This window comes from Macrotis lagotis, chromosome 7, assembly GCF_037893015.1.
Source record: "Macrotis lagotis isolate mMagLag1 chromosome 7, bilby.v1.9.chrom.fasta, whole genome shotgun sequence".
In the NCBI taxonomy this organism is placed as follows: domain Eukaryota; kingdom Metazoa; phylum Chordata; class Mammalia; order Peramelemorphia; family Peramelidae; genus Macrotis; species Macrotis lagotis.
Window position 1 is genome coordinate 209,129,074 of NC_133664.1, and position 25,525 is coordinate 209,154,598.

At 37.4% G+C, this 25,525-nt stretch overlaps 1 protein-coding gene across 1 annotated transcript in view; it reads right to left on the reverse strand.

Moving 5' to 3' along the window:
- Positions 1-24,163, reverse strand: part of TULP3 (TUB like protein 3) — a 74,861-nt gene extending 50,698 nt beyond the window's left edge. The window contains exon 1 of the mRNA XM_074194648.1: positions 24,043-24,163. Within this exon, the coding sequence (XP_074050749.1) occupies positions 24,043-24,113 (71 nt within the window). The 5' untranslated portion in view covers positions 24,114-24,163. The remainder of the gene's footprint in view (positions 1-24,042) is intronic.
- Positions 24,164-25,525: the final 1,362 nt, after the last annotated feature.

Below are 25,525 nucleotides of genomic sequence, written 5' to 3' on the forward strand. Positions count from 1 at the left end.
ACTTTTACAACAAAACAAAATAGAATACTTGTCTTTCAAATAAATGTTTAATTTATTATTTGAACTATATATAATTCAATTTAGATAAAGGATATTCCATACTATGGACCTTCTATACTAATAGATCATTCAGTGGCAAGGAATGCTGATAATCTTTACAAATCACGTAAAGTATATTTCTTTCATAGTATCTCAGGAACTGAAAGAGAAGAGGTAGTGAAATAGGTTACTAATAAAGAAAGTTAAATGATTCAATCAAGATCACAGAGCTGTGTTCATTTTAAAATTTGGAGTATCTGATTCCCAATTCATAATCTACTAAACAGATCATGTTACCAAGTGAAGCTAAAAGTTTCAATATAACATTCCAAGAATAAAGTGATCTTATTATTCCAAGACTCCCTCAAGTATGTTTATGTTTATCAAGTATGTTTATCAACAAAATTTAAAAAGTTGCAGATGATCACATGTTACTGTTGCCTATATCACACTAGATAATAAGTATGATGCAATCAGCATTTAGCAATAATTTGGTCACAGGTGGAGGGGATAAATAGGCTCCTTCTGTTGTGCTGAGAGGAATAAATATTGCTTCTGCCAGACAAAACAGAATGAGATTAACAGACTTTTTAATCTAAACTTTCATTTGCTGACTATAATAATAATAATAATATATTATAAATATGAATCTTTTTTTGTTTGTTGGTTGTAGGATATTATATTATAGTTGTGAGCAATCAACTTAATTTGGAAATTCTAGGGACAGCTAGGGGGCATGGTGGATTGAGCATGGGCCCTGTAAGTTAGGAGGATCTGAGTTCAAAAGTGGTCAGATACCTGTCACCTACTAGCTATGTGACCTTGGGCAAGTTATTTAACCTCTAGTGTGTGGGGGGGGCAGCAGCTATGAAGCCAAAACAATGTTCCATTGGTAAACATTGAATCATAATAAATTATCTACCCAATTTTAGTCATCTGGGTTGCAGTTTCCTTATTATGAGGAATGGAATGAGTCTTTTTAGCACTTAAAAATATGCTACCAATAAAACCTTTCTTGAAAATTACAGTTAGGCAAGGGGGAAGAAAGTTATATGCCTATATGCTTTGTTATATAATAGAGCAAGATAGAACATATGATCAGAAATTTAGAGCTTAATGGAACTTTAGGCTTAGTCTAACCCACTCCTTTCACATGTGAGAAACTTAGGTTAATTTACCCAGGTTCACAGAGTTAGCAAATTGTAGAACCTAATACATATATATACATATATATATATATGTATATATACACACACACACACACACACACACACACACACACACACACACAGAATACCATGCTTATAGTTTCAGTGCTTTTTATTTAAAATGATAATTCCTGCCATCATAGAACTAACACTCTAGCAGGAAAAATGACATTTACAAAAATAACCATACTATAAAAGTAGAATAGTGTCAATGCATAAAAGTGGTACACATCACCAAAAGGTGTTTTGAAAGGCTTGTTTGTAAGTGAATGAAAATTTCATGGGGATAAACTGGTTAAGTGGGGACAACAGAAAGTCTCATAGAGAAGTATGTGAAAACCTAAAACACTTGGGAAGACTTGTATGAAATGATGCATAGTGACATAAAGCAAATAGGAGAACAATTTACATAATGACAACAACATTGTAAAGAAAAACAACTTTAAAATACTTTTGAGTTCTGACCAATACAGTAACCAATCACAGTTTTATTATCATGAAATAATGATAATGAAACATGCTTCTCATTATTTTGAAAGCGAATTAAAAAGACTAGAAATGAAGAGACATATTTACATACAATGTGTACATACAATTTATTTTCTTTAACTATATGTACTTGTTATTTTTCTAGGTTATGACAGTTATGCCAGAAAGGAGCAAAATGAGACATATATTTTCAGACACTGCCAAAGGGCTGATTTTTTTTTTCTTGACTATACTTACTGATTGTGGGAGAGAAGTGAGGTAGTTAGCAGTAATGGAGATGATTTTTTCTTAAAAAAGATTTTATTTATTTTGAGTTTTACAATTTTTCCCCTAATCTTGCTTCCCTCCCCCCACCCCCCCACAGAAGGCAGTCTATTAGTCTTCACATTGTTTCTATGGTATACATTGATCTAAGTTGAATGTGATAAGAGAGAAATCATCTCCTTAAGGAAGAAAAATCAAATCTAAGAGACAGTAAAAATATGTAATAAGATAACAGGTTTTTTTCCTAAATTAAAGGCAATAAATAGTCTTTGGTCTTTGTTCAAACTCCACAATTCTTTCTCTGGATACAGATGATATTCTCCATCACAGATTGCCCCAATTGTCCCTGATTGTTGCACTGATGGAATGACCAAGTCCATCAAGGTTGGTCATCACCCCATGTTGCTGTTAGGTTGTAAAATGTTCTTCTGATTCTTTTCATCTCACTCAGCATTAGTTCATGCAAATCCTTCCAGGCTTCCCTGAATTACCATCCCTCCTGGTTTCTAATAGAACAATAGTATTCCATGACACATATATACCCATAGTTTGTTAAGCCATTCCCCAATTGAAGGTCATTTAATTAATTTCCAATTCTTTGCCACCACAAACAGGGCTGCTATGAATATTTTTGTACAAGTGATGTTTTTACCCTTTTTCATCATCTCTTCAGGGTATAAACCCAGTAGTGGTATTGCTGGATCAAAGGGTATGCATATTTTTGTTGCCCTTTGGGCATAATTCCACATTGCTCTGATGGAGATTATTTTTAAAAAGCAGTCAGTTAATAAAACATTTAAAAACAAATACAGAAAATAACTAAAAGAAGTTATGACTATTCTGGAGAACAACTTGGAGCTATGCTCAAAGGGCTATAAAACTGTGTATATCCTTTGACCCAGGAACAACTCTAATAATCTACCCTCCCAAAGACAGCAAAAAAAGGGGGGGCACCAACTTGTACAAAAATATGTATAGTAGCTTTTTTTGTGGTGACTAAAAATTGGAAATCAAAGGGATGCTTAACAATTGGGAAACAACTAATCAAGCCAAGGCATATAATTGTCATGGCATGTTATTGTGCTATAAGAAATAGCAAACAGGATATTTCAGAAAAGCATGAACATAAATTATGCAAAATGAAGTGAACAGAACCAGAAGACCATTGTACACAATAACAACAATACTGTATGATGAAGAAATGTGCATGATTTAATTATTCCCAGCAATACAATGATTCAAAATAATCCCAAAGGACTAACAGTGAAGCCTATTATGATTTCCAGAAAAAGAACTGATATTGTCTGAATATAGATTGAAGTATGCTATTTTTCATTTTCTTTCTTTCATTCTTTTTATTTTAGTCAAGTCTTCTTGTTCAAAATGACTAACATGGAAATGTTTTACAAGATTGGGTATGTATAACCTATATTTGACTACTTACTATCTCAGGGAAGAGGGAGGGGAGAGAGGGAAGAATAGATTTGGGACTCAAAACTTGTTTTAAAATGTTAAAAAAATTTTCACATGTAGTTGGGGAAAAATAAATTAAATTTAAAAAGGAGATACGCTGAGGGGGGGGACTAGAATTTTGTTCCTGACTTGTCAAATTTAAGAAATACTTTAAAAAGCATTTTTATTTTATTTTATTTTGCTAGGCAATGGGGTTAAGTGGCTTGAAATACTTTAAAAAGCATTTTTATTTTATTTTTCTAGGCAATGGGGTTAAGTGGCTTGCCCAAGGCCACACAGCTAGATAATTATTAAGTGTCTGAGATAGGATTTGAACTCAGGTACTCCTGACTTCAGGGCCGGTGCTCTATCCACTGCGCCACCTAGCAGCCCCCTAAAAAGCATTTTAAAATAAACTATATTAGTTTGCTGTCTTATATTTCTTTATAGGCTGAACTTTGTTGTTGGTTCATAAGAAAAAGAAAAATTTTATACAAAAAGAGAAAAAGAAAATTGTTTCAGGTCATTAATAAGAATGAAATTCAACATTTATTTAACTATCACAAAATATTTATCATTTGCCTCCTTTGTGCAATACATTAAGCCAGACATAGTTGCTCATGTCAGGAAGTAGAATTTAACTAAGAAAACATAAGTGAGGATGAAGCTTTTCACCACTGTAACATATTAGGATGCTATGGAGGTATTTAATGAGATAAATTAGAAACTTCAAGAAAATATGACTAATCCACAGTGTATTCTCTTCAGCAATTTTCCTTTAACTTGGGTGACTAATAATATACTCCACCTTTCACTGGGAATTCTCTGTTTTCACTACCACTGAACAACCTCCAAAGCAATTCTTCTGCTGTATTCTTAAGAGACATATAATATGATGATTTGTTTGAGGGGTTTTAAGTCAATTCTTTTAGCAAACTCAAACAAATGGCAAGACTTTTTAACCTGACAGCTATTCAAATTTATACTCCAGGGTTCTATTTACCTGATTCCTTTAGATTCATGTGGAAAAATTTTTCATCAAAGTCAAAAAACCCCAAATGAATCCACGAAAAATCAAACACAAATGAAAATGACTGAACAACAAAACCATTCCACACTTAGACTACAGTATAGTGTTACGGGAAACCAAAAAATGAGTATGACTTGCTTTATTGTGATATTTGCTTTACTGAGAAGGTCTGGAACCAAACCTATTATATGTTGGTACTTAAATTTTAAATGAGAGAGTTGTGAGGAAGTTATTAAGGAACATCCTGAACCCCAGTATAGAGGAAAAGGCAAACACCAACACCAGGACCCTGTATGCTGTAACACAGCCAAAGGAATCTACAGATTCCAGCTCTAAGAAACACCACTGAGTTTCATTGCAGCCCTGAGCAAACAGGCATTCTCCAAGGGATCAGACCCACCACCTGCTTCAGTGAAATCTCAGAGTTTAGCTTATGGCAGAAACCACCACTAGGACCCCAACTCAGCACCAGGCAAACTGACAGACCCCTATGGCCTTGAGCAGTACCAGCCACCCTTCATACCACCCACTCAGTCAGCACCAGATACAAGGGCTCCCCATGGACCTCAAGCACCAGGTAAATGGCCAGGACCTGTAGCCCCTTGGCACAAGAACCCTGAGAAAGTGCTCCTTCCACCAGGGAGCAGGTAGTAGATTTAAAAGAAAGGAAAAAGGAAAAAAGGGAAAAAAAAGATGAGCAAAACTCCACAATAAAAAGAGCATAAACACTGAGTTATTATGGTAACAGGGAAGAACAAGACACAAACTTAGAAGAAAACAACAATGTCAAAACTATGTACAATGGCAAAACCACAAAGAAAAATGGGAAGTGGTCTCAAGGCCAGAAATAATCAATGGAAGAGCTTAAAAAGAAAATTAAAAAATCAAATAAGTGAGGTAAAAGAAAACAGGAAAAAAATGAGAATGATGCAAGTAAATTATGAAAAGGGAGGTTGGAAAACTGCATAAAAAGTAAAATTGGCCAAAGGAAAAGAAGATACAAAAATCCACTGAAGAAAACAATGCTCCAAAGAGTATAGGCAAATAGAAAAGAAAGTATAAAAGTTAACTGAGGGAAAAAAGTCAGAATTGGGCAAACAAAAACTAAGAACTCTATGAGATACCAAGAATCAATCAAACAAATTCAAAAGAATGGAAAAAAAATATAAAATATCTCATGGGGAAAAAAAGAAGTGACCTGGATAATGGATACAGGAGACACACAATAACAGAATTATTGGATTACCTTAAAGGCATGATCAAAAAAAGAACCTGGATGTTTAAAATGTGAAAGAAGGAGGCGGAGCCAAGATGGCGACAAGAACGGATCCTGTCTTAGGCGCTCTCTCATAAAACTCATAAACTAAGGATTCTAACTAAACTTTTGAGAGACAGAACCCACAAAGGGACCCAGTGAGGCAGTTCTCCTATTCAAGGTAACCTGGAAAACAGCAGAAAGGCTCTGCTCCCCGAGGTCGGAGGGGTGGCCCTCCAGAGGGGTGGCCTGCCAGAGCGAAAGAACTTCAGCCTCCTGGAGGCAGCCCCAGGGCGCTGGGAGCCACGGCTCACAGCAGCGGGGGAGTCTCCTGAGCTACACCCCGGGAGCACGGGCACAAAGTGGGGGAATAGCGGGGGACCTCTGCCAGAGCAATCACGTGAAGCCCAGCCCTCAGGGCACACAGCTAGCATGGTCATTCACAGACCAGGAGGGAAGGCAGAGCCTCACACACTGAGACCCTTGTGGGAGTGTCCCAAAAGCTCAGGAAGCACCCCCAAAACAGGCTCAGGCTGGGAAAATGAGCAAGCAGAGAAATAAGAGGAAGACTATTGAGAAGTATTTTGCAAATGAGCCCAAGAAGGATCAAAATACTCAGTCTGAAGATGAGGAAGCACAAGCTCCTGCATGTAAAGACTCCAAGAAAAACAGAAATTGGGCTCAGGCTATGACAGAGCTCAAAAAAGACTTTGAAACTCAAATGAGGGAGTTAGAAGAAAAACTGGGAAAAGAAATGAGAGAGATGCAGGACAAACATGAAAATGAAGTCAGCAGCTTAGTCAAGGAAATCCAAAAAAAAATGCTGAAGAAAATAGCATACTAAAAAGCAGCTTAGGTCAAATGGATAAAACAGTTCAAAAAGTTATTGAGGAGAAGAATGCTTTGAAAAGCAGAGTTGGCCAGATGGAAAAAGAGATAAGAAAACTCTATGAGGAGAACAAATCCTTCAGACAAAGAATAGAATTCAGGGAGATTGATGAATTTACCAGAAATCAGGAATCAATACTTCAAAACCAAAAAAATGAAAAATTAGAAGAAAATGTGAAATATCTCATTGAAAAAACAACTGATATGGAAAACAGACTTAGGAAAGATAATTTAAAAATTATTGGAATACCTGAAAGTCATGATCAGGAAAAAGAGCCTTGACATCATTCTCAAAGAATTACTACAGGAAAATTGCCCTGATATTCTAGAAGCAGAGGGCAAAATAGAAATGGAGAGACTCCACCGATGCCCCTGAGAAAGGGATCCCAAAAAACCAACCCCTAGGAATATTATAGCCAAGTTCCAGAACTCTCAAGTCAAAGAGAAACTATTACTAGCAGCCAGAAGGACACAGTTCAAATATCGTGGAGCTGCAATCAGGATCTCACAGGTCTTAGCAACAACTACATTAGAAGCTCACAGGGCTTGGAATATAATATACCGGAAGGCAAAAGAGCTTAGAATGCAACCAAAAATGAACTACCCAGCAAGGCTAAATGTCCTCTTCCAGGGAAGAAGATGGACTTTCAATGAACCAGGGGAATTTCAAATGTTCCTTTTGGAATGGCCAGAGCTGAACAGAAGGTTTGATCTTCAGATACAGGACTCAACTGAAACATAGAGAGTGGAGGAGAAGGGGAAAATATGAGGGACTTGATGAACTGCATATATTCCTGCATAGAAAAATGACACTGATAATACTCATATGAACCTTCTCAGTTAATAGAGCAGGTAGAGGGAGCTTTTATAGTTGAAGCACAGGAGAAAGCTGAATTCGAAGATAAAATATGGTGTAAAAATGGAGTCAATAGAAAATGGAAATGTAATGGGAGAAAGAAAAAGAAAAGGGGGAATAGACCAAGATATTTCATATACTAAGAATTTTCTTTATTACAATGAGCTATTGCAATGATAGGGAAGGGGGGGAGGCAAGGGTAAATGAGGGAATCTTTGCTCTCATCAGCGGTGGCTAGGAGAGGAAACAGCATATATACTCAATGGGGTATAGGCATCTGGAGTAAGAAGGAGATGGGGGGATGGGGGAAGGGGGGGATGTGAGTGATGGAGGAGAGGATGGACCATGGGGGGAGAATGGTCAGATATAACACATTTTCTTTTTTACTTCTTGCAAGGGGCTGGGATTGGATGGCCTGTCCGGGACCATAGGGCCAGGTGGATGCTGGGCCTAAGGGGTGGTATGGGGGCTCAGGGCCTCTTGGCCCCAGGGCCAGGGATCTGTCTGCTGGGCCATGCAGCTACCCTACAGCAGAGTCAAAGTGAAAGGAGAGAAAATATAGTACATGGTAGTGGAGAAATACAAAAGGAGGGAGTTGCGATCAGCAATGGCAATGGTGGAAAAATATGGAAGTAACTTTTGCAATAGACTTACCATAAAGAATGTGATCCACCCATGACAGAGTTGTTGCTGTTGGAACAAAGATTGAAGCACATTTTTTATTATTATTATTTGGGGGGGGGTGCAGGGCAAATGGGGCTGGGTGGCCTGCCTGGAGAGGCATAGCAGGGTGATTGTTGGTTGTCTGAGGCCGGATTTGGACCCGGGTTCTCCTGGCTCAAGGGCCAATGCTCTGTCTGCCACCCAGCCACCCCTACTATTATTACTATTTTATTTTATTTTGGGTCTTTTTTAAATTTTTATTTTTTATTTTTTGGTTTTTGCAGGGTAGTGGGGTTTGGGTGGTTTGTATGTTACACAGCTAGGTGATTGTTGGGTCTACAGGGCTGGATGTGCGCTCGGGTGTTTGTGGCTCCAGGGCTGGTGCTCCGTCCATTGCCTGGCCATATCTACAATTATTACTATTATTTTTTTAATTTTAATTTTTTCTCTCCCCTTTACTTTATCACTGAAGCAAGTCTATATTTATGGGGGAGGGGGTATTTAGTTTACTCTTAAACAAGAATATTTTATTAATATAAAAACATTTGTATAAAATGAGAATATTAAAAATAAAATAAATGAAAAAAAATTTTAAAAATTTTTAAAAAAGAGAACCTGGACAGCATCTTTCAAGAAATAATCAAGGAGGGGCAGCTAGGTGGTGCATTCCTGGAATCAGGAGTACCTGAGTTCAAATCCGGCCTCAGACACTTAATAATTACCTAGCTGTGTGGCTTTGGGCAAGCCACTTAACCCCACTGCCTTGCAAAAGAAAGAAAGAAAGAGAGAGAGAGAGAGAGAGAGAGAGAGAGAGAGAGAGAGAGAGAGAAGGAAAGAAAGAAAGAAAGAAAGAAAGAAAGAAAGAAAGAAAGAAAGAAAGAAAGAAAGAGAAAGAAAAAAGAAAGAAAGAAAAAAGAAAGAAAAAAGAAAGAAAGAAAAAAGAAAGAAAGAAAAAAGAAAGAAAGAAAGAAAGAAAAAAAGAAAGAAAGAAAGAAAGAAAGAAAGAATGAATGAATCAAGGAAAAGTGCTCTTATAGCCTAGAAATGGGGTGGGAAGAATTGAAAGACTTCACTGATCACTTCAGTAAAGGTATACCAAAATAAAAACTCCAAAGTTATAAACAAATTACAGAACTATCAGGTCAAGGAAAAAAATATTACAAGTGACTCAAAAGAAGCAATTCAAATATTGGGGAGTCACAATCAGGAAAACACAGGACTTGGGCAGCTACAACATTAAAGGATAAGAGATCAAAGAAACATGATGTTCTAGAAAGTAAAGGAGTTAGGATAAACAAGAATCACTTACCCAACAAAAATAAGCATAATACATCAAAGGGAGAAAAAAGGTCTTTACTGAAATAGACAAATTTCAAGTTTTAATAAGGAGAAGACTAGAGCTAAATTAAAAATTTGTCTCCAATATCAAGACTCAAGAAAAGTACAAACAGGTAAAATGGAAAAAAAAACATAAGGGATGATAACTGTAATTTTAAAAAATTATATCTCTAATATTATAGCTAGATGGAATATACAAAGACAGAGGGTACAGGAATAACAGAAATTTAGGGAATAACATAAAAAATTAAGAGATGAGAAAAGAGTACAAAGGAAAAGTGCAAAGGAAAGGGAAAATAAAATGGGATAAAATATTTCACATAAAGAGGCATGATAGACCAATTACATGGAGGGGAAGATGGAAGGGTGAGTGGTGAGCATCACTTGAACAGAGTACTCTCATCAGGATTGGCTCAAGAAAGGAATAATATATACAACTGGATATAGACATGTATCCTACTAGACAGAAAAGAAAGAGGGAAGGAGATTAAAGAAATAGGAGTGGGATAGGAACCGATATAAGGGAGGATAGATTTAGTAGAAGCAAAACACTGGTGAGAAGGAGGAGAGAGAGAACAAACAGGAGGAAGACTAAGATGGGGAGAAATGCATAGGCAGTAATCATAACTGTGAATGTCAATGGGATAGAATTCTCCCATAAGATGGAAGTAGATAGCAGAATGAATGAAAAACCAAAATCCTACAATATATTGCTTACAAGAAACACATTTAAAACAGAGACCCACACACAGAGTAAAGGTAAGGAGCTGGAGCAGAATCTATTATGCTTCAGCCTAAGTAAAAAAAGTGGGGGTAGTAATACCGATCTCAGACAAAATAAAAGCAAAAATAGATCTAATTAACAGATAAAAGGGGAGTCAAAATGGCAGAGTAACTTGCCTGAGTTCTGCCCCAGATCACACCAAATACCATTAAATAATAACTCTAACCAAATTCTAGAGTGGCAGAATCCAAAATAAGATGGAGTGAAACAATTTTCCAGCCCAAGATAACTGGGAAGATCTGTGAGAAGAATCTGTTGTACAAGGGTTAGAAAGGGCCCACAGCGCAGTCCAGGTCACACAGGAACAAACGTCCCCAGTCATCCAGGAACAGACTGCAGGGCACATGGTTCCCTGGGATGCCTGGATCCACAGCAGCAGTGGCAGTTTCCAGCCCTCTCAGTCCAGGGATTGCCAAGGACAACTGGGAAGCTCAGCAGGGAAACTGCCACACCAGAATGAGAGCAGGTCCCAGTCAAGCTCAGGCCTCAGCACAGCCCCGGCCCCCAGGTCCAGGAGCAGACCTGGAGAGCCACCCAGCAAGGAGCCACCCAGCCAACCAGCAACTGCTTCCAGAGCACTAAATCTACAGATAGTAATGGGGTCAGCGAGATCACAAAGGTCTCTTTGCTATCCCTGAAGCAGGACTCTATAGCTTTGCCCATTCTTAGATCCAGATTGTACAATAGAGATTGCTGCCTGAAGCAGAGCAAGGACTTTCCTCACAGTCTGAGGGCACACATGAGTGCTTGTGGTCATTCAGACTAGAGCACAGGTCAGGAGAGCAGTCATAGCCTCTCCTAAGACCTTGGAGGAATTGAGAATTTACAGGTCTCTGGAGGGATACCCTGAAAATAGCTGCAAAAACCCTTCAATATCTTGGTTCAGTGTATCCTCCACCCTGGAAGCAGAGCCTCACCTTAACACCTTAAATCAAGTCATAGGGAAGCCTGGAGGGATTTCCATGAACTGATGCTGAATGAGATGAGCAGAACCAGAAAAACATTGAACACCCTAAAAGCAACATGAGGGGCAATGATCAATCTTGATGGACTTGCTCATTCCATCAGTGCAACAATCAGGGACAATTTGGAGCTGTCTGCAATGGAGAATACCATCTGTATCCAGAGAAAGGACTGTAGAGTTTGAACAAAGACCAAGGACTATTACCTTTAATTTAGGAAAAAAAAACCTGATATCTGATTGTCTGCTCTTGCTGTCTCTTTTACCTTATGTTTCTTCCTTAATGATATGATTTCTCTCTAATCACATTCAATTTGGATCAATGTATACCATGGAAGCAATGTAAAGACTGGCAAATTGCCTTCTGTGGGGGGGTGAGGGGAGGGAAGTAAGATTAGGGGAAAATTTGTAAAACTCAAAATAAAATCTAAAAAAAAATTAAGTCATAGACTAGGGAAATGAGCAAACAACAGAAAAAAAAATCTGACCATAGAAAATTACTTTGGTCCTATGGAGGATCAAAATAAACATTCAGAACATAATTAAATCAAAGCTTTTGAAATCAAAGCTTCCAAGAAAACTACGAACTGGTCTCAGGCTATGGAAGAACTCAAAAAAGATCTTAAAGGCTAGCTAGGTAGCACAGTGCACCAGCCCTGAAGTCAGGAGGAACTGAATTCAAATACAGTCTCAGACAATAATAATTACTTACCTTGTGACCTTGGGCAAGTCACTTAACCCCATTGCCTTGCAAAAAACAAAAAAAAATCAAATTAAGGGAGGTAGAGAAAAAATTGGGAGGAGAAATCAGAGCAATGCAGGAAAATCATGAAAACCAAGTCAGCAGTTTGGTGAAGGAGATACCAAAAATTACTGAAGAAAATACATCTTAAAAACCAGTTTGGGTCAAATGGAACAAGTAGTCTAAAAGGTCAATGAGGAGAAGAATGCCTTCAAAAGCATAACTGGCCAGATGGAAAAAGAGATACAAAAGTTCTTTGAAGAAAATAATTCCTTAAAATACAGAATGGAGCAAAGGGGAGCTGATGAGCTTTTGAGAAATAAAAAAAAAATAAAACTATCAAATAATAAAAAAAATTAGAAGAAAATGTTATCTCACTGGAAAAACAGACCCAAAAACAGATCCAGAAGAGATAATCTTATAATTACTGAACTAAAGTCATGACCAAAAGAAGAGCCTAGACTTTATTTTTCAAAAAATTCTCCAGGAAAACTGCCCTGATATCAAAATAGAAATTGAGAAAATTCACTGATCACCTCCTGAAAGAGATCCTAAAATGAAAACTTCCAGGAATATTATGGTCCAATTTCAGAACTCCCAAGTGAAGGAGAAAATATTACAAGCAGTCAGAAAGAAACAATTCAGAAGATTTAGCAGTTTATACATTGATGGTTTGTAGGGCTTGGAATATATTCCAGAAGGCAAAAGGGTTGCATTACAACCAAGAATCAACTACCCAGCAAAATTAAACATGGTCTTTCAGGGGGAAAGAAGGACATTCAATGAAACAGGAGAATTTCAAACTTTCCTGATAAAATAACCACAGATGGATAGAAAGTTTGATCTTCAAGAACAGGACTCAGGTGAAGCAAAGAGAGGGTAGACAGGAAGGGCAAATCATGAAGGACTTGATGTTAAACTGCTTGCATCCCTGCATGAGAAGATGATACTGATACAAAGGTATGAACCTTTTCATTTATTAGGGCAGTTAGGAGGAGCATACATAGACAAGGCACAGTATAGAGTTGAACTTGAAGGTATAATATATTAAAAAGATGGAGCTAATGAGGGAGACAGGACTGCACTGGGAGAAAGGGAAAGGAAAGGTAGAATGGAGTAAGTTATTATATATCAAAGAGGCAAGAAAAAGCTGTTGCAGTAGAATGGAAGAGGGGAAGGTGAATGGGAATAAGAGAGCCTTACTCTCATAGGAAGTGGCTCAGAGAGGAAATACCATACCCATTCAATTGGGTATAGAAATTTTTCTTACCCTAGAAGAAAATAGGAGAGAAAATGAATGGGAGAAAGGAGACAGGGGAAAGGGAGAGAGGGTATAGGTGATAGAAGAGAGGAAGATCATGGGATTGGGTAGTAAGATACAACACAATTTTGGGGGAAAACAGGGTGAAAGGAGAAAGAACGTAGAATAAATGGGGGTGGTGAGAAATAGAATGGAGGGAAATATAGAGAGCAATGGTAACTGTGGGAAAAAATAATGAAGCAATTTCTCTGATGGACTTATGATAAAGAATAATGAAGCAATTTCTCTGATGGACTTATGATAAAGAATACGATCCATCCCAAAGACAGAGCTGATGGTGTCTGAATACAAACTGAAGCATACTTCTTTTTTTTTCTCTCACTTTATTTTTCTTTAGGATTCTCTTTCTTTGTAGGGGAGGAGGTGGGGGAGATTTAAAAATAAAATAAATTTAAAAAGAAAAAAGAAATCATGAGGGACAGGAATTCCAAATAACCTGTACATACTAACAGCAACACTGGGTGATGATCAACTATGATGTACTTGTTCATTTCAGCAGCACAATTAATCAAAGATAATTCTAAAGTTCTTGTGTTGGAAAATACCACATTCAGAGAAGGATCTGTGGAGTTTAAATGCAGACTAAAGCATACTCTTTGATTTTTAAAAGTTGTCTTAGGTATTATTTTTATCTCTTTAATTTTTTTAATTTGGATTTGATACTTCTTTCACAGCATGATTAATATGGATCTAATTTTACTATGGTTATCTAAGTATAGCTTATACTGTGTTTTCTGTAAGGGGGGAGAAGGGGAGAAAAATGTAAAACTCAAAACCTTGCAAAAAAAATGAAAGCTGAAAACTAACTTTGCATGTAGACGAAAAAATAAATAAAAAAATATTATTTCCTGAAAAAAAGAGATAAGGAAGAGCACTACATCTGAAAAGGTATTTTAAATGAAGCAATAACAAACAATACTGAATGTATATGCACCAGATGGTATAGCATTCAAATGCTTAAAAAAGTTTTTGTACAAACAAAACCAATACAATTAAGACTGGAAGGAAAGCAGAAAGCTGGAACCAATTTTTTACAGAAACTGTCTCTAATAAAGGGCTCATTTCTCAACTATAGAGAGAACTAGTTAAATTTACAAGAATATAAACTATTCCCCAAATGGTAAAACTATATGCAAAGGCAATTTTCAGATGAAGAAATCAAAGCTATCTATAATCATATGAAGAAGTGCTCTAAATCACTTTTTTTTTCCTGTTTTATTTGTTGAGTTTTTGCAAGGCAACAAGGTTAAGTGACTTGCCCAGGGTCACACAGCTACTAAGTATCAAGTATCTGAGACAAGATTTGAACTAAGATTCTCCTGACTCCAGGGTCAATGCTCCATTCACTATGCTAAATCATTTTTGATGAAATGCACATTGAAACAACTCTTCAGATTAGCTAATATGACAAAAAGAAAAATGATAATGTTGAAGAGGCTATGGGAAAACTAAAACACTATTGGTGGAATTATGAGCTGATCCAACCATTATGGAGAGCAATTTGAAATGAAGTCCAAAGGGAAACCACAATGTGTATACCCTTTGGTCCAAAGATATAATTTCTAGAAATCATAAAAAAGAGGAAAGGACCAAGAAGTACAAAAAAATATTTATAACAGCCATTTTTGTGGTAGAAAATGGAAACTGAAGGGGTGAAATAAGAAATTATGGACATACAAAATTTCAGAAAAACCTGGAAAGACTTGCATTAACTGATACAAAGTGAAATGAGGAGAATCAAGAAATTAATGTACACAATATCAGCAACATTGCATGATGATCAACTATGAATGACTCAACTCTTCTCAGCAACCAATGATCTGAGCCAAGTACAAAAGATTCACAAAGGAAAATGCTATCTATATCCAGATAAAGAACATGTAAATTCTGAATGTAACTAGAAGCATATTTTAAAAATTATTTTATTCCAACTTGGTTTTTCTGTTTCTTCTTCCAGAACCGAGACTAATATGGATATGTTTTACATGACAGCACTTGTATAAACACCATCAAACTGTTAGTAGGCAGTTTCAAAGCGGGGGGTGAAGGCACAGGGAGGGAAAAGTTGGCATTCAAAATTTTATTAAAATGAATGTTAAAAATTTTCTTAATGTGTAACTGGAGAAAAAATTAAATACTATTTATAAAATGAAAGAAATAGATTACTTCATATAAGAGGAAACATTTCAAAGGAATTTAATAATACAGTATATCAAAGAAAAATTGAATGTAAAAAATGGTTCTTTGAGACAAAAGCAATTTAAGATGTGTGTATGTGTGTGTGTGTGTGTAACCAGAGAAGGATAACAATAGCAACATGGTGTGTGTGTATGTGTATAATTTTTACTTTTGCAAAGTACCTTACAAATACTCTCAATTTAATCCACATAACAATCTTTTATGGCAGGTGCCATTATTACCTTCATTTTATAGCTGAGAATAATTTAGCTAATAATGTAGCTGAAGCTACATGGGAACCCAGGTTTTCCTGACTTCAGGCTTGGCACCCTATCCACTGTACCACTAACTGATTCCCTTTTGATATGAACTCCTAAGAAAACTGTAAGCAGTTTGGCAGAAGAGAGGCTTAAATAGATTAAATAGATAATTTTAATTACACAAATTGAAAATTTTTTGAGCAATCAAGAATAATGCATCTTGGATAAGGGAAATAGACAACAGAGAAAAAAATTTATATATTCATATTTTTTGTTTAAGGGTGTTAATATGAAAAATACATAGACAACAAAGAGAAATATATAAAACCAAAAGTCAGTCTATAATAGATAAGTGGTCAAAGTACACGAACAAATAATTCTCAAAAGAACTTATTAACTTATATTCTGTTTTAATATATAACATATATATTACTCATACTTACATTAACTTATTATTTCTCAAAAGAAATTATTATTAACCATGTAAAAGAATACTCCAAATAATCATTAATAAAAGAACCATAAAAGTTGAGGAAGAGGCAATGCAGGAGGATTTATTAGGCACACCATTGCATTGTTGGTGGAGTGGTGAGTTAGTACAGTCATTCTGGAAAACAATTTGCAATTATGAAAATAAAGTAGGGGCGGCTAGGTGGCGCAGTGGATAAAGCACCAGCCCTGGAGTTAGGAGTACCTGGGTTCAAATCCAGTTTCAAACACTTAATAATTACCTAGCTGTGTGGTCTTGGGCAAGCCACTTAACGCCATTTGCCTTGCAAAAACCTAAACAAACAAACAAATAAATAAATAAATAAAGTAACTTTTTTTAAAATTAGATATTCTACTGACTTCTAGGTATTTATCCCAACAGTCATTAATAAAATGAAACACTTCACATATTCTTAAATATTAATCACTGCACTTTTTGTGGTAGCAAAGAACTGAGAAAAAAAGTAATTGATGTTGATAAATTAGAGGATAGTTAAATTCTGTTACACAAATATAATGAATATTACTATGAATGAATATCAAATCACTTGCCTTCTCAAGGGGTGATGGAGAGAATTTGGAATTAATAATTTAAAAATGATTTTTTGTTATAAGAAATGATGAGCTGGTTGGCTTTAGAAAAACATGGAAAGATTTGCATGAAATACTGAAGAGTGAAATGAGTAGAATCAAGAACTTTGTATACAATAACAGCAATATTGCTCAAAGAAGAACTCTGAAATAGTCAATTACTTTGAGTATTACAAAGACTCAAATCAACTACAAAGGAAGATGCTTTCCACTTCCAGAGAGAGAACCAATCAACAGAAGTATGCTTAGCATGGTTTTACATATATCATCTGTACATATGTGTGTATATATATATATATGAGAAATGGTGGCCTCCTCTAGTGTGGGATGGTAGGGAGGGAGGAGACAGTATGAAGCTTAAAATGTAACCCCAAAAATTAAATTTGAAATTTTTTTAAAATTTCCATGTAATTGAGAAATATTTAATGAAATAAAAATATATTTTAAACTATTACTGTAAGAAATGAGAGGGTAACCAGGTGGCACAATGGATAGAGCACTGGTCTTGGAGTCAAGAGGATAGGAGTTCGAATCTAGCCTCAGACACTTGGCACTTATTAGCTGGGTGACCTTGGACAAGTCACTTAACCCTGACTGCCTCACATTCAGTGCCAACTCCAGTTGATCTGATTCATATCTGTCCACTGGACCCAGATAGCGACTCTGGAGGAGAAAGTGAAACTGGTACCTTAGCACAGCACCCCTTCACTCAAATCTAATTTATGCGCTTGTCATGACATCACTTTGAAAATGAAGGACAAACATTATTATTATAAGAAATGAGAATATGATATATAGAGATATATAGAGATATATATATATACAGAGAAGCAGCGAAAGACTTACATAAACTGATAAAAAGTAAAACAGTCAAGAAGACAATATATCCAACGACTACAACGTAAACAGAAAAACCCACACAAGATAAAAAATGAATTTGCAGAATAACAAAAAACACAGGGGAAGGAGCTAAAGAAGAAATAAAACACTTCTCTCTTCTCTGTTGAGAAGGCAAAATTAGACAGTATGAAAAGTTAAAAAATATGGACTGGGATCTAGATGAATGGAAAGATACACATAGAAGACTACTTAAGTATTGATGAGGATGTACTGATATCAGTGATAAGGCATAAAATTTTAACAGCAACAAAGTAATTTAGACATCATCTAATCCAACTCTATTATCATTTTCCAAATGAAATCCAAAGTCATACACAGCTACTTAATAGTCAGAACTGTAAAAAGCCCTCTAATTAATGCTCAGTTCCAATACTCATGTAGTGAGATTAAATACCATGGAGTAAAAGTAGTGCAGATATTCCAACTACCATTATTTTTAAATGTGCAATTCTACATAAATATGATTGTCGTGGGTAACAGATGTGGTTGTAATAGATAACAAACATTTCAGAGGTGCTATCCAGTCAAATCTGCAATAAAAAAAATAATCACCACCAAATCTATGATAAAAAAGTAACATACCCAGCAAATGATCGAGTTGGTTGTGGCTTCAAGATTGACAATAAAGAGGAACCCACTAACACCTGACATAGCCCATTCCTCTTTTGCATTGCCCAATTGTTAGTAAAAATCTTTATCCTTCATTTTTGAAGAAAATCATGACATCAAGGAGGTGATGCCATGACAAGCATGTGAATTGGATTTGAGTGAGAGGGTGCTGTGCTAAGTCACCAGCCTTACTTTCTCCTCCAGAGCCATCTGGGTCCAGTGGCCAGTTAAGAATCAAGAGGACTGGAAATGGTCCTGGACTTGAGGCAATCAGGATTAAGTGACTTGCCCAAGGTCACACAGCTAGTAAGTGGCAAGTGTCTGAGGCTGTATTTGAACTCTTGTCCTCTTGACTCCAAAGCCAGTGCTCTATCTACTCTGCCACCTAACTGCCCAATTGTTAGCTTTTCTGGACATCAAACCATAATTTGCCTCTTAGCAGCTTTCACTATTGCTCCGAGTTCTTTCCTTCTGGTGCTTTTCTTTCTCTAGATCAGGGATTAATATTTTTTACGTGTGTCATAGACCTCTACAGCAGGCTGAAGAAGGTTATGGACCCTTTCTCTGAATAATATTTTTAAATAATTAAAGAAAATTGTAAGTTTTCTTTATGGGTTAGTGAAAAGCAAGATTTAACACCCCCCTCCCCCAGTTCACAGATCTCAAGTTAAGAATTTCCTACTCTAAACATTCTTCATTTTATCAAGGTTGGCCTATTTCATTCAGGTTGTAAGGGGAGTGAAGCCTATTCATAGCTTCCATTCTAGTTCTGCTTACACAGAAATCTGACTTGCTCTAGCTCTGCTCACAACAGCTTTGACCTGGGTTTAACCCTCCTTAGGTAACCTGTTGGTGCTCTTCCCAAGGGTTTACCAGTTAGTGCCAACTATATCCATAGCTTTTACCTCACTATACTATATTTTATGCACACACACACACACAATCACACAATTACTCTACTATAGCTCAGAATTCTGGAGTTCAAAGGATCTATCAGTCTCAGCTTCCCCAGGAATAAGGAATTATGTGCCATCAAGTTTGGCTTCAATGTCTTTTTTTTTTTTAAGGATTTTTGCAAGGCAAATGGGGTTCAGTGGCTTGCCCAAGGCCACACAGCTAGGTATTTATTAGGTGTCTGAGGCTAGATTTGAACTCAGGTACTCCTGACTCCAGGGCCAGTGCTCTATCCACTGCACCACCTAGCCACCCCTTTAATGTCCTTTTAAAACTACGGTGATTAGAACCAAATACAAAAATTCCAGAGGTAGTCTGACCAAGGCAGAATTAGCACCTCTTTATTGATGGAAGATATGTCTCTTAATGTAACCCAAGATCTTTTCTGCTATTTTTAGTTGCTAAATCATGCATGTTACTCATAATGATCTTATAATTTCATTAAAAGTCCTCCTCCAACACTTTTCAGACAAAGTACTTTCTAATCCCTCCCCCAATTTATTCTCATCAATTTAGCTCACTGTTGGGGCCCAATGTCCAATTCACAAAACTCCTTAAATGTTGCTGGAACAAGATTAAAATCTAACTGAGAAACATTTAACAAAATAAGTGAAACTATAACACAACACAGATGATGTTAACTTGTGGTTTTCTAAATCAATATGCTGCCTGGTTTCTATCTGAATTTGTCACTACTGTCCATCAAGATCTCTTTGAATTCTGACTTTTGTCTAGTGTTAACTATCCCTCCCAGATTCCTGGCATGTGCAAATTTTATGAACATGCCATCTATGTCTTCATTTCAAATCACTGAGAAAAAGTACAGCTCCCTGGAGCATATAATTAAAGACTGCCTGTGAAGATGACACAAGTATTCTTTGAATCCAACTATTAAACTGTTTTGAAACCATCTAACCATCTACAATTTCCAGGTTCAAATCTCTATCATTTTTCCTATAAAATGTGAGACACTTTACTAATTTTTTAATAAATCTAGGCTTATTCTACCTCCAGTATAACCTTTATATACAAGAAAAAAACGTTAGTCTGACATGACTTGCACTTGTAAATTATGCTACCGCTTTATTAGATATTCATTTCAATGATCTGGTCTATATGAGAAAAATTAACTTTTAATAGGCAGAAAGAGTTCAAAATTTAACTAAGTCAGAAAATTTTATTAATTACATAATCATTAAGAAAGTCTTAATAAGATAAAACCAATTTAGTGGTAGATTATTTCCAGTAACTAGGTAAGAAGCAGCAGACTAAACTGACCATATGAGAGTTCCATCTGAAAAAAAAATTGCCAATTTTCATTGCTATCCTATTCAAAACAGCAGAAAGACTAAATAAATTGTGTGTCCAAGATTTTCAAATCCAAAGTGGAGCAATGAATAGAGAAAGCCTGCCCTGGAATCATGAAAACCTGAGTTCAAATCAAGCTTCAGCCATTTACTAGCTTTTCTAACCCTGGGTAAATCACTTAATCTGTTTGCTTCAGTTTCCCTATTTGTGAGATGGAGATAAGAGCAGCCACTTTTATGTTAGCTATCATCAATATCATCCCCATTTTTCAAATGAAGCTTCTACTTTTTGTATAGTTAGATATGCGTGTATGTATATATGTATAAGAATAATTTAGGGATTCTTTACTTTTTCTATCAAGAGGAAACATCAAGTTAGAAAGAAACAAATACAAATGAAGACACAGTTTCCCTTAGAATGACAACAGCAGAGGCAGCTAGATGATGCACTGGGTTCTGGAGTCAGAAGGACCTGAGTTCAAATTCAGCCTCAGACACTTAATAAGTACCTAGCTATGTGACCTTTGGTGAGTCACTTAACCCCATTAACTTAAATAAAATTAAAACAACAACAGCAACAACTACAACAGAGCTACCCAAAAATCAAAGATTAGGAGATGCAGAAAATGTTCAGTTTTTCTCCAATAACAGTCAGAAACACAAGTAACTAAGAAACTACCTTTCTAGTTCTGTATGAATCTTAATTGAAAAAAAAAAACAGGATGGATGTTTTTATCCATTTGCTATAGCACTTTTTTAAAAAAAAACATGGGGTATGTGTATATTTTGCAACAATAATTAATGAATCCGATGAAACTCTGATGGGCTATGGGAGAGAAAGAAATTGGAAGAGTTTGCTTTGGGCAAAATCCCAGCAGAAACTTAAGTTTTTACTTTTAACCTCTAAAAAGAAATCATAGAAGTGTGAATTCCAGTATAAAAAATTTTAGGTATGAATATGAGCTACAATTAATCCTGATTCCTGGGTGTTCTCTTTCATCAAAAAAAAAAAAAAATTCAGTCAGACCCTATCAAAATGAGTAAATTTATACTGCAAAATTAACCAGTTTCCAAAAGGTTCCTGTGATTAATCCCCTATCAAAATCACAAATTTGACCTCTAATTTTAATGCTTAATTTACTTTGAAGAATTTTCTATTTATTATATGAACATGTCTACTTCCAGGCAGAACAGATATGAATACAAATTTTGTTTAAATTATTACCTCTACTCAATATACATCTATTATTTTTGAACCTAGTCTACTTTCCATTTATTACCACGACAATGAAAGGCATTTCTTTGTTCACATCTTCATTAAAAAAAAAAACTGAAATCTAAAGGCCAAAGTCAGTTCATCCTCTCTCAGCAGCAACTCAATAGTAACAGAAGCTATACTTGACAAAGACCAAAAAAAAAAAATCACCTGATTTACAAATTATCTTTTGATGTTAGCTTTCGTTTATAAAGATAAGATTTTTTTAAGGAAAATTTAAGCTCCAATGGAGATTCGCACATTGTTCACAAAAGCTTTCTTTTCCCCCTACTGCTTCCTCTAGCCAGTCATTCCTCTCTTCCCTCCCCTCCAACCCTAAAAAAATTACCTCTTTACATTTCAGATTTAGGGAATTACAAATCTTTTGTCTCTTGATTACTGGACCAGACAAACCCGCCAACAAACACATGAAACAATAACTAGTACTGGAGTAATAAAACTTTAAATTCATTCATTCATTCAATTCTCTACCTAAGTTCTGCATGGGGTGGGGGTGGGGATAGATGATGGTCTTGCTCCCGGCACAAAGGGTTCTTCCAAGTTTAAACAGACTTTAATCCAACCAGCAGGCTGATATCTGCCTAGCTGTTTTGAGAGGTTTATCAACAGAAGTCTGAACATCTGAACACAATTTTTTTTTCTAGTTACAGCAAGACCATTGTCTACTCACAGTAATGCAACTAAGATAAATAAAGAAGTGAGAGGAGTTATCATCTACATCAACCGAGTAAGTACTTGCACCAATGAAATCACAGATGCTTGGAGTATTTTTTAGTCATTCAATAAATATTTGAACACCTACTACTTGCATTCACTCAATAAATGCAATCAAAGAGGTAGAAATAGCCAAATTTCTCATCCTTTTCCAAACACACCAAAGTCTGAGAAGAAAAAAGGTGTGGATACAGTTGCTTTGAATAGTAACTAAACTAAATAGTAACTAAACTAAAACAGTGAACAGGTTTCTGGGACCAAATCAATGGGAACTTGACTATAAAGCAGGAGTTGAATTTTTTTTCTCTCTATCCCATCCTAAAACCATTATATCTGTGCAGAGCAACTCATCATCTACATAAATTATTAAGTAATGAAAGGAGTTGTCATCATCATCAGTGGAGGGAGTACTTTATACCAAATGAAATCAAAGATCCTGGAGTATTTAAATATTCATTCAATAAATATTTAAACACCTACCATGCATAGTACAGAAAGTAAGGAGGGAAAAGACCATCTTATTAAGTTCCATTAACAGGCAAATGTCCTCTCAGAAATCTGTTTACTAATTTATTTATTTATTTTACTGTCCAAAGGAACTGAATTCATAGCTCCCTATAAATCAGCGTTTTTGTAAAGGAATGAGGTATTGCTGGAGAAGTGTTCAACTTCTCTGCATTTAATTAAAATTTATACAGTTCAGATTTTTAGCTGTAAGGAAATACATTCATTTAGGTTTACAGATAAGCTAAATGTCTTTCTCCGATAGTTTCAACTTTCTCCAGACACGAGGCTGCCCTCTCAAAAGTTCACAAAGCGGAAAGCATCCGAGCTGAAGGCCAAGCGCAGGCCACTGAATCTCAGAACCTCAGTCTACTCATCTGTAAAATAGGAGTAAGGAATCATCACACCGCTGTTTCGGAGAAAGTTCTTTGCAAACTGACAGGGTATAAGCATAAAGGAAAACTGATGTCAGATGGTTTTATTCCACAACTCTCCCTCCTGACAGAGGGGCAGCTGGAAGAGAATGAACAGAAAAGCAAGGGATCTAGGTAAGGCTCCATAAGGTTCCATACAAAGCACCTTGAATAATCCAGAACTGATACTACTTTATATTTGCGAACTGATTTTGAATTTCAGCCTCGGGGTAGGGTCCCCCAGCTTCGGAGTTGGGATTAGTGCCTAGTTCCCACCCCTCGGCGCTCCTGCCTCCAGGTCCTCAAAAGCGAACACATCGGATTGTGTTTTACTGCTGCCGTCTGGGCACAGTATCCCTCGGAATCGGATCCTCAGCTTATCCTGCAACAAGGGGAATGAGGCCTACGGCCTGCAGGAAAACGAGGAGATGCGCTCCCAGCTTTTCAGGGAAAGAGGGAGCGGCTTCCGAGGACCGGCTCCTCCGGGCAGGCCCGCCGCGAGCCCCCCCGGCCCCGAGCGCCGAGCTGCGCGCCCCCCGCCCGCCCCCGGGGCTGACCTCTCCCCGCCGGGCCCGGGCCTGTGGCGCGCAGTCTCCATCCCGGGCCTCTCGGCGAGTCGGAGCTGCATCCAGTCCCGGCGGTCCCCAGCCCGGCTCCAGACGCCGCCGCCGCCGCCGCCGCCGCCCGCCCCCTGGCAACCGGACCCCGCACCACCCTCCACCCCCCATTGGTCCGGAGCGCCGTCTCTGCCGCTTCATTGGCTGTCGCTCCCGTCCGGCGATGCGGGAAGGTTCCTAAGGAGAGGGGAAAGGGGCGAGGGAGAGCAGAGCGCCTGCGTGGGGGCCGGGGGCGGGCTTGGGCTGCGCCCGGGCTGTGGGGGAAAGGAAAGGGTCCAGGACAACAGCGCGCCCACCCCGCCAGCCGCTGCCCTCAAGGGGCCTTCCCTGTCGCCACATAGCAACCTCTTGGGTGCGGCCCCTTCCAAAGAGGCGCCAACCAGCCCTGCTTCTGCCTCCGGGGCTGCTCTCTCAGGAGCCAGGCCCACCACCAAGCCCACAAACAACTCGGGATCCTCCCTACTCTCAATGGGTCACTTACCTAGGTGGTCCAGTGGATGGAGGCTGGAGGGGTTCGGAAGCCCGGAGTTCACGGGCAAATCACTTACCCAGCTTACCTCAGTTTCCCCGGTTGTAAACAAAAATAATAATGCATTTGCCTCACTTTAAGGGATCAAAACTTTGAGAATTTACGTTAAGCCCACATCTGTTTTTCTTAAACCAATATAATGACAATTGTCTGACAAAGGATATTAAGTTGTGCAATGCTTAATTGTATGCTTTTCTTAAAATCTGGACTGCCTGAAAGAATTGGAGATTGAAGGGAACAGACTGACAAGTTGTAGTATATGAACGTTTAGGAGTACTATATTGCTCCTATAAGAAACCATGAATTGTCGGACTCTAGGGAACCATTGAATGAATTATATGAACTGATGCCCAGAGAAGGGGGCAGAACCAAGAGAACGTTGTACACATTAACAACGCTGTGAGTTGACCAACTATGATGGAAGCAGTCCTCTTCAGCAGTTTACAGACCTAGGACAACCCTGGGAGGCCTATCACAGACAACCTCAGACTCATCCAGAGGAAGGAAGGGTGGTAGAAAAAGGTATAACTTTGTGAACTCATCCAACCTTTCTGGAGAGAAATTTGGAACTATGCCCAAAGGGCAACAAAAATGAGCATACCCTTTAACCCAGCAATACCACTACTGGGTCTATACCCTGAAGAGATGATGAAAAGGGATAAAAACATCACTTGTACAAAAATATTTATAGCAGCCCTGTTTGTGGTGGCAAAGAATTGGAATCAAGTAAATGTCCTTCAATTGGGGAATGGCTTAGCAAACTGTGGTATATGCATGTCATGGAACACTATTGTTCTATTAAAAACCAGGAGGGATGGGATTTCAAGGAAGCCTGGAGGGATTTGCATGACCTGATGCTGAGTGAGATGAGCAGAACCAGAAAAACACTGTACA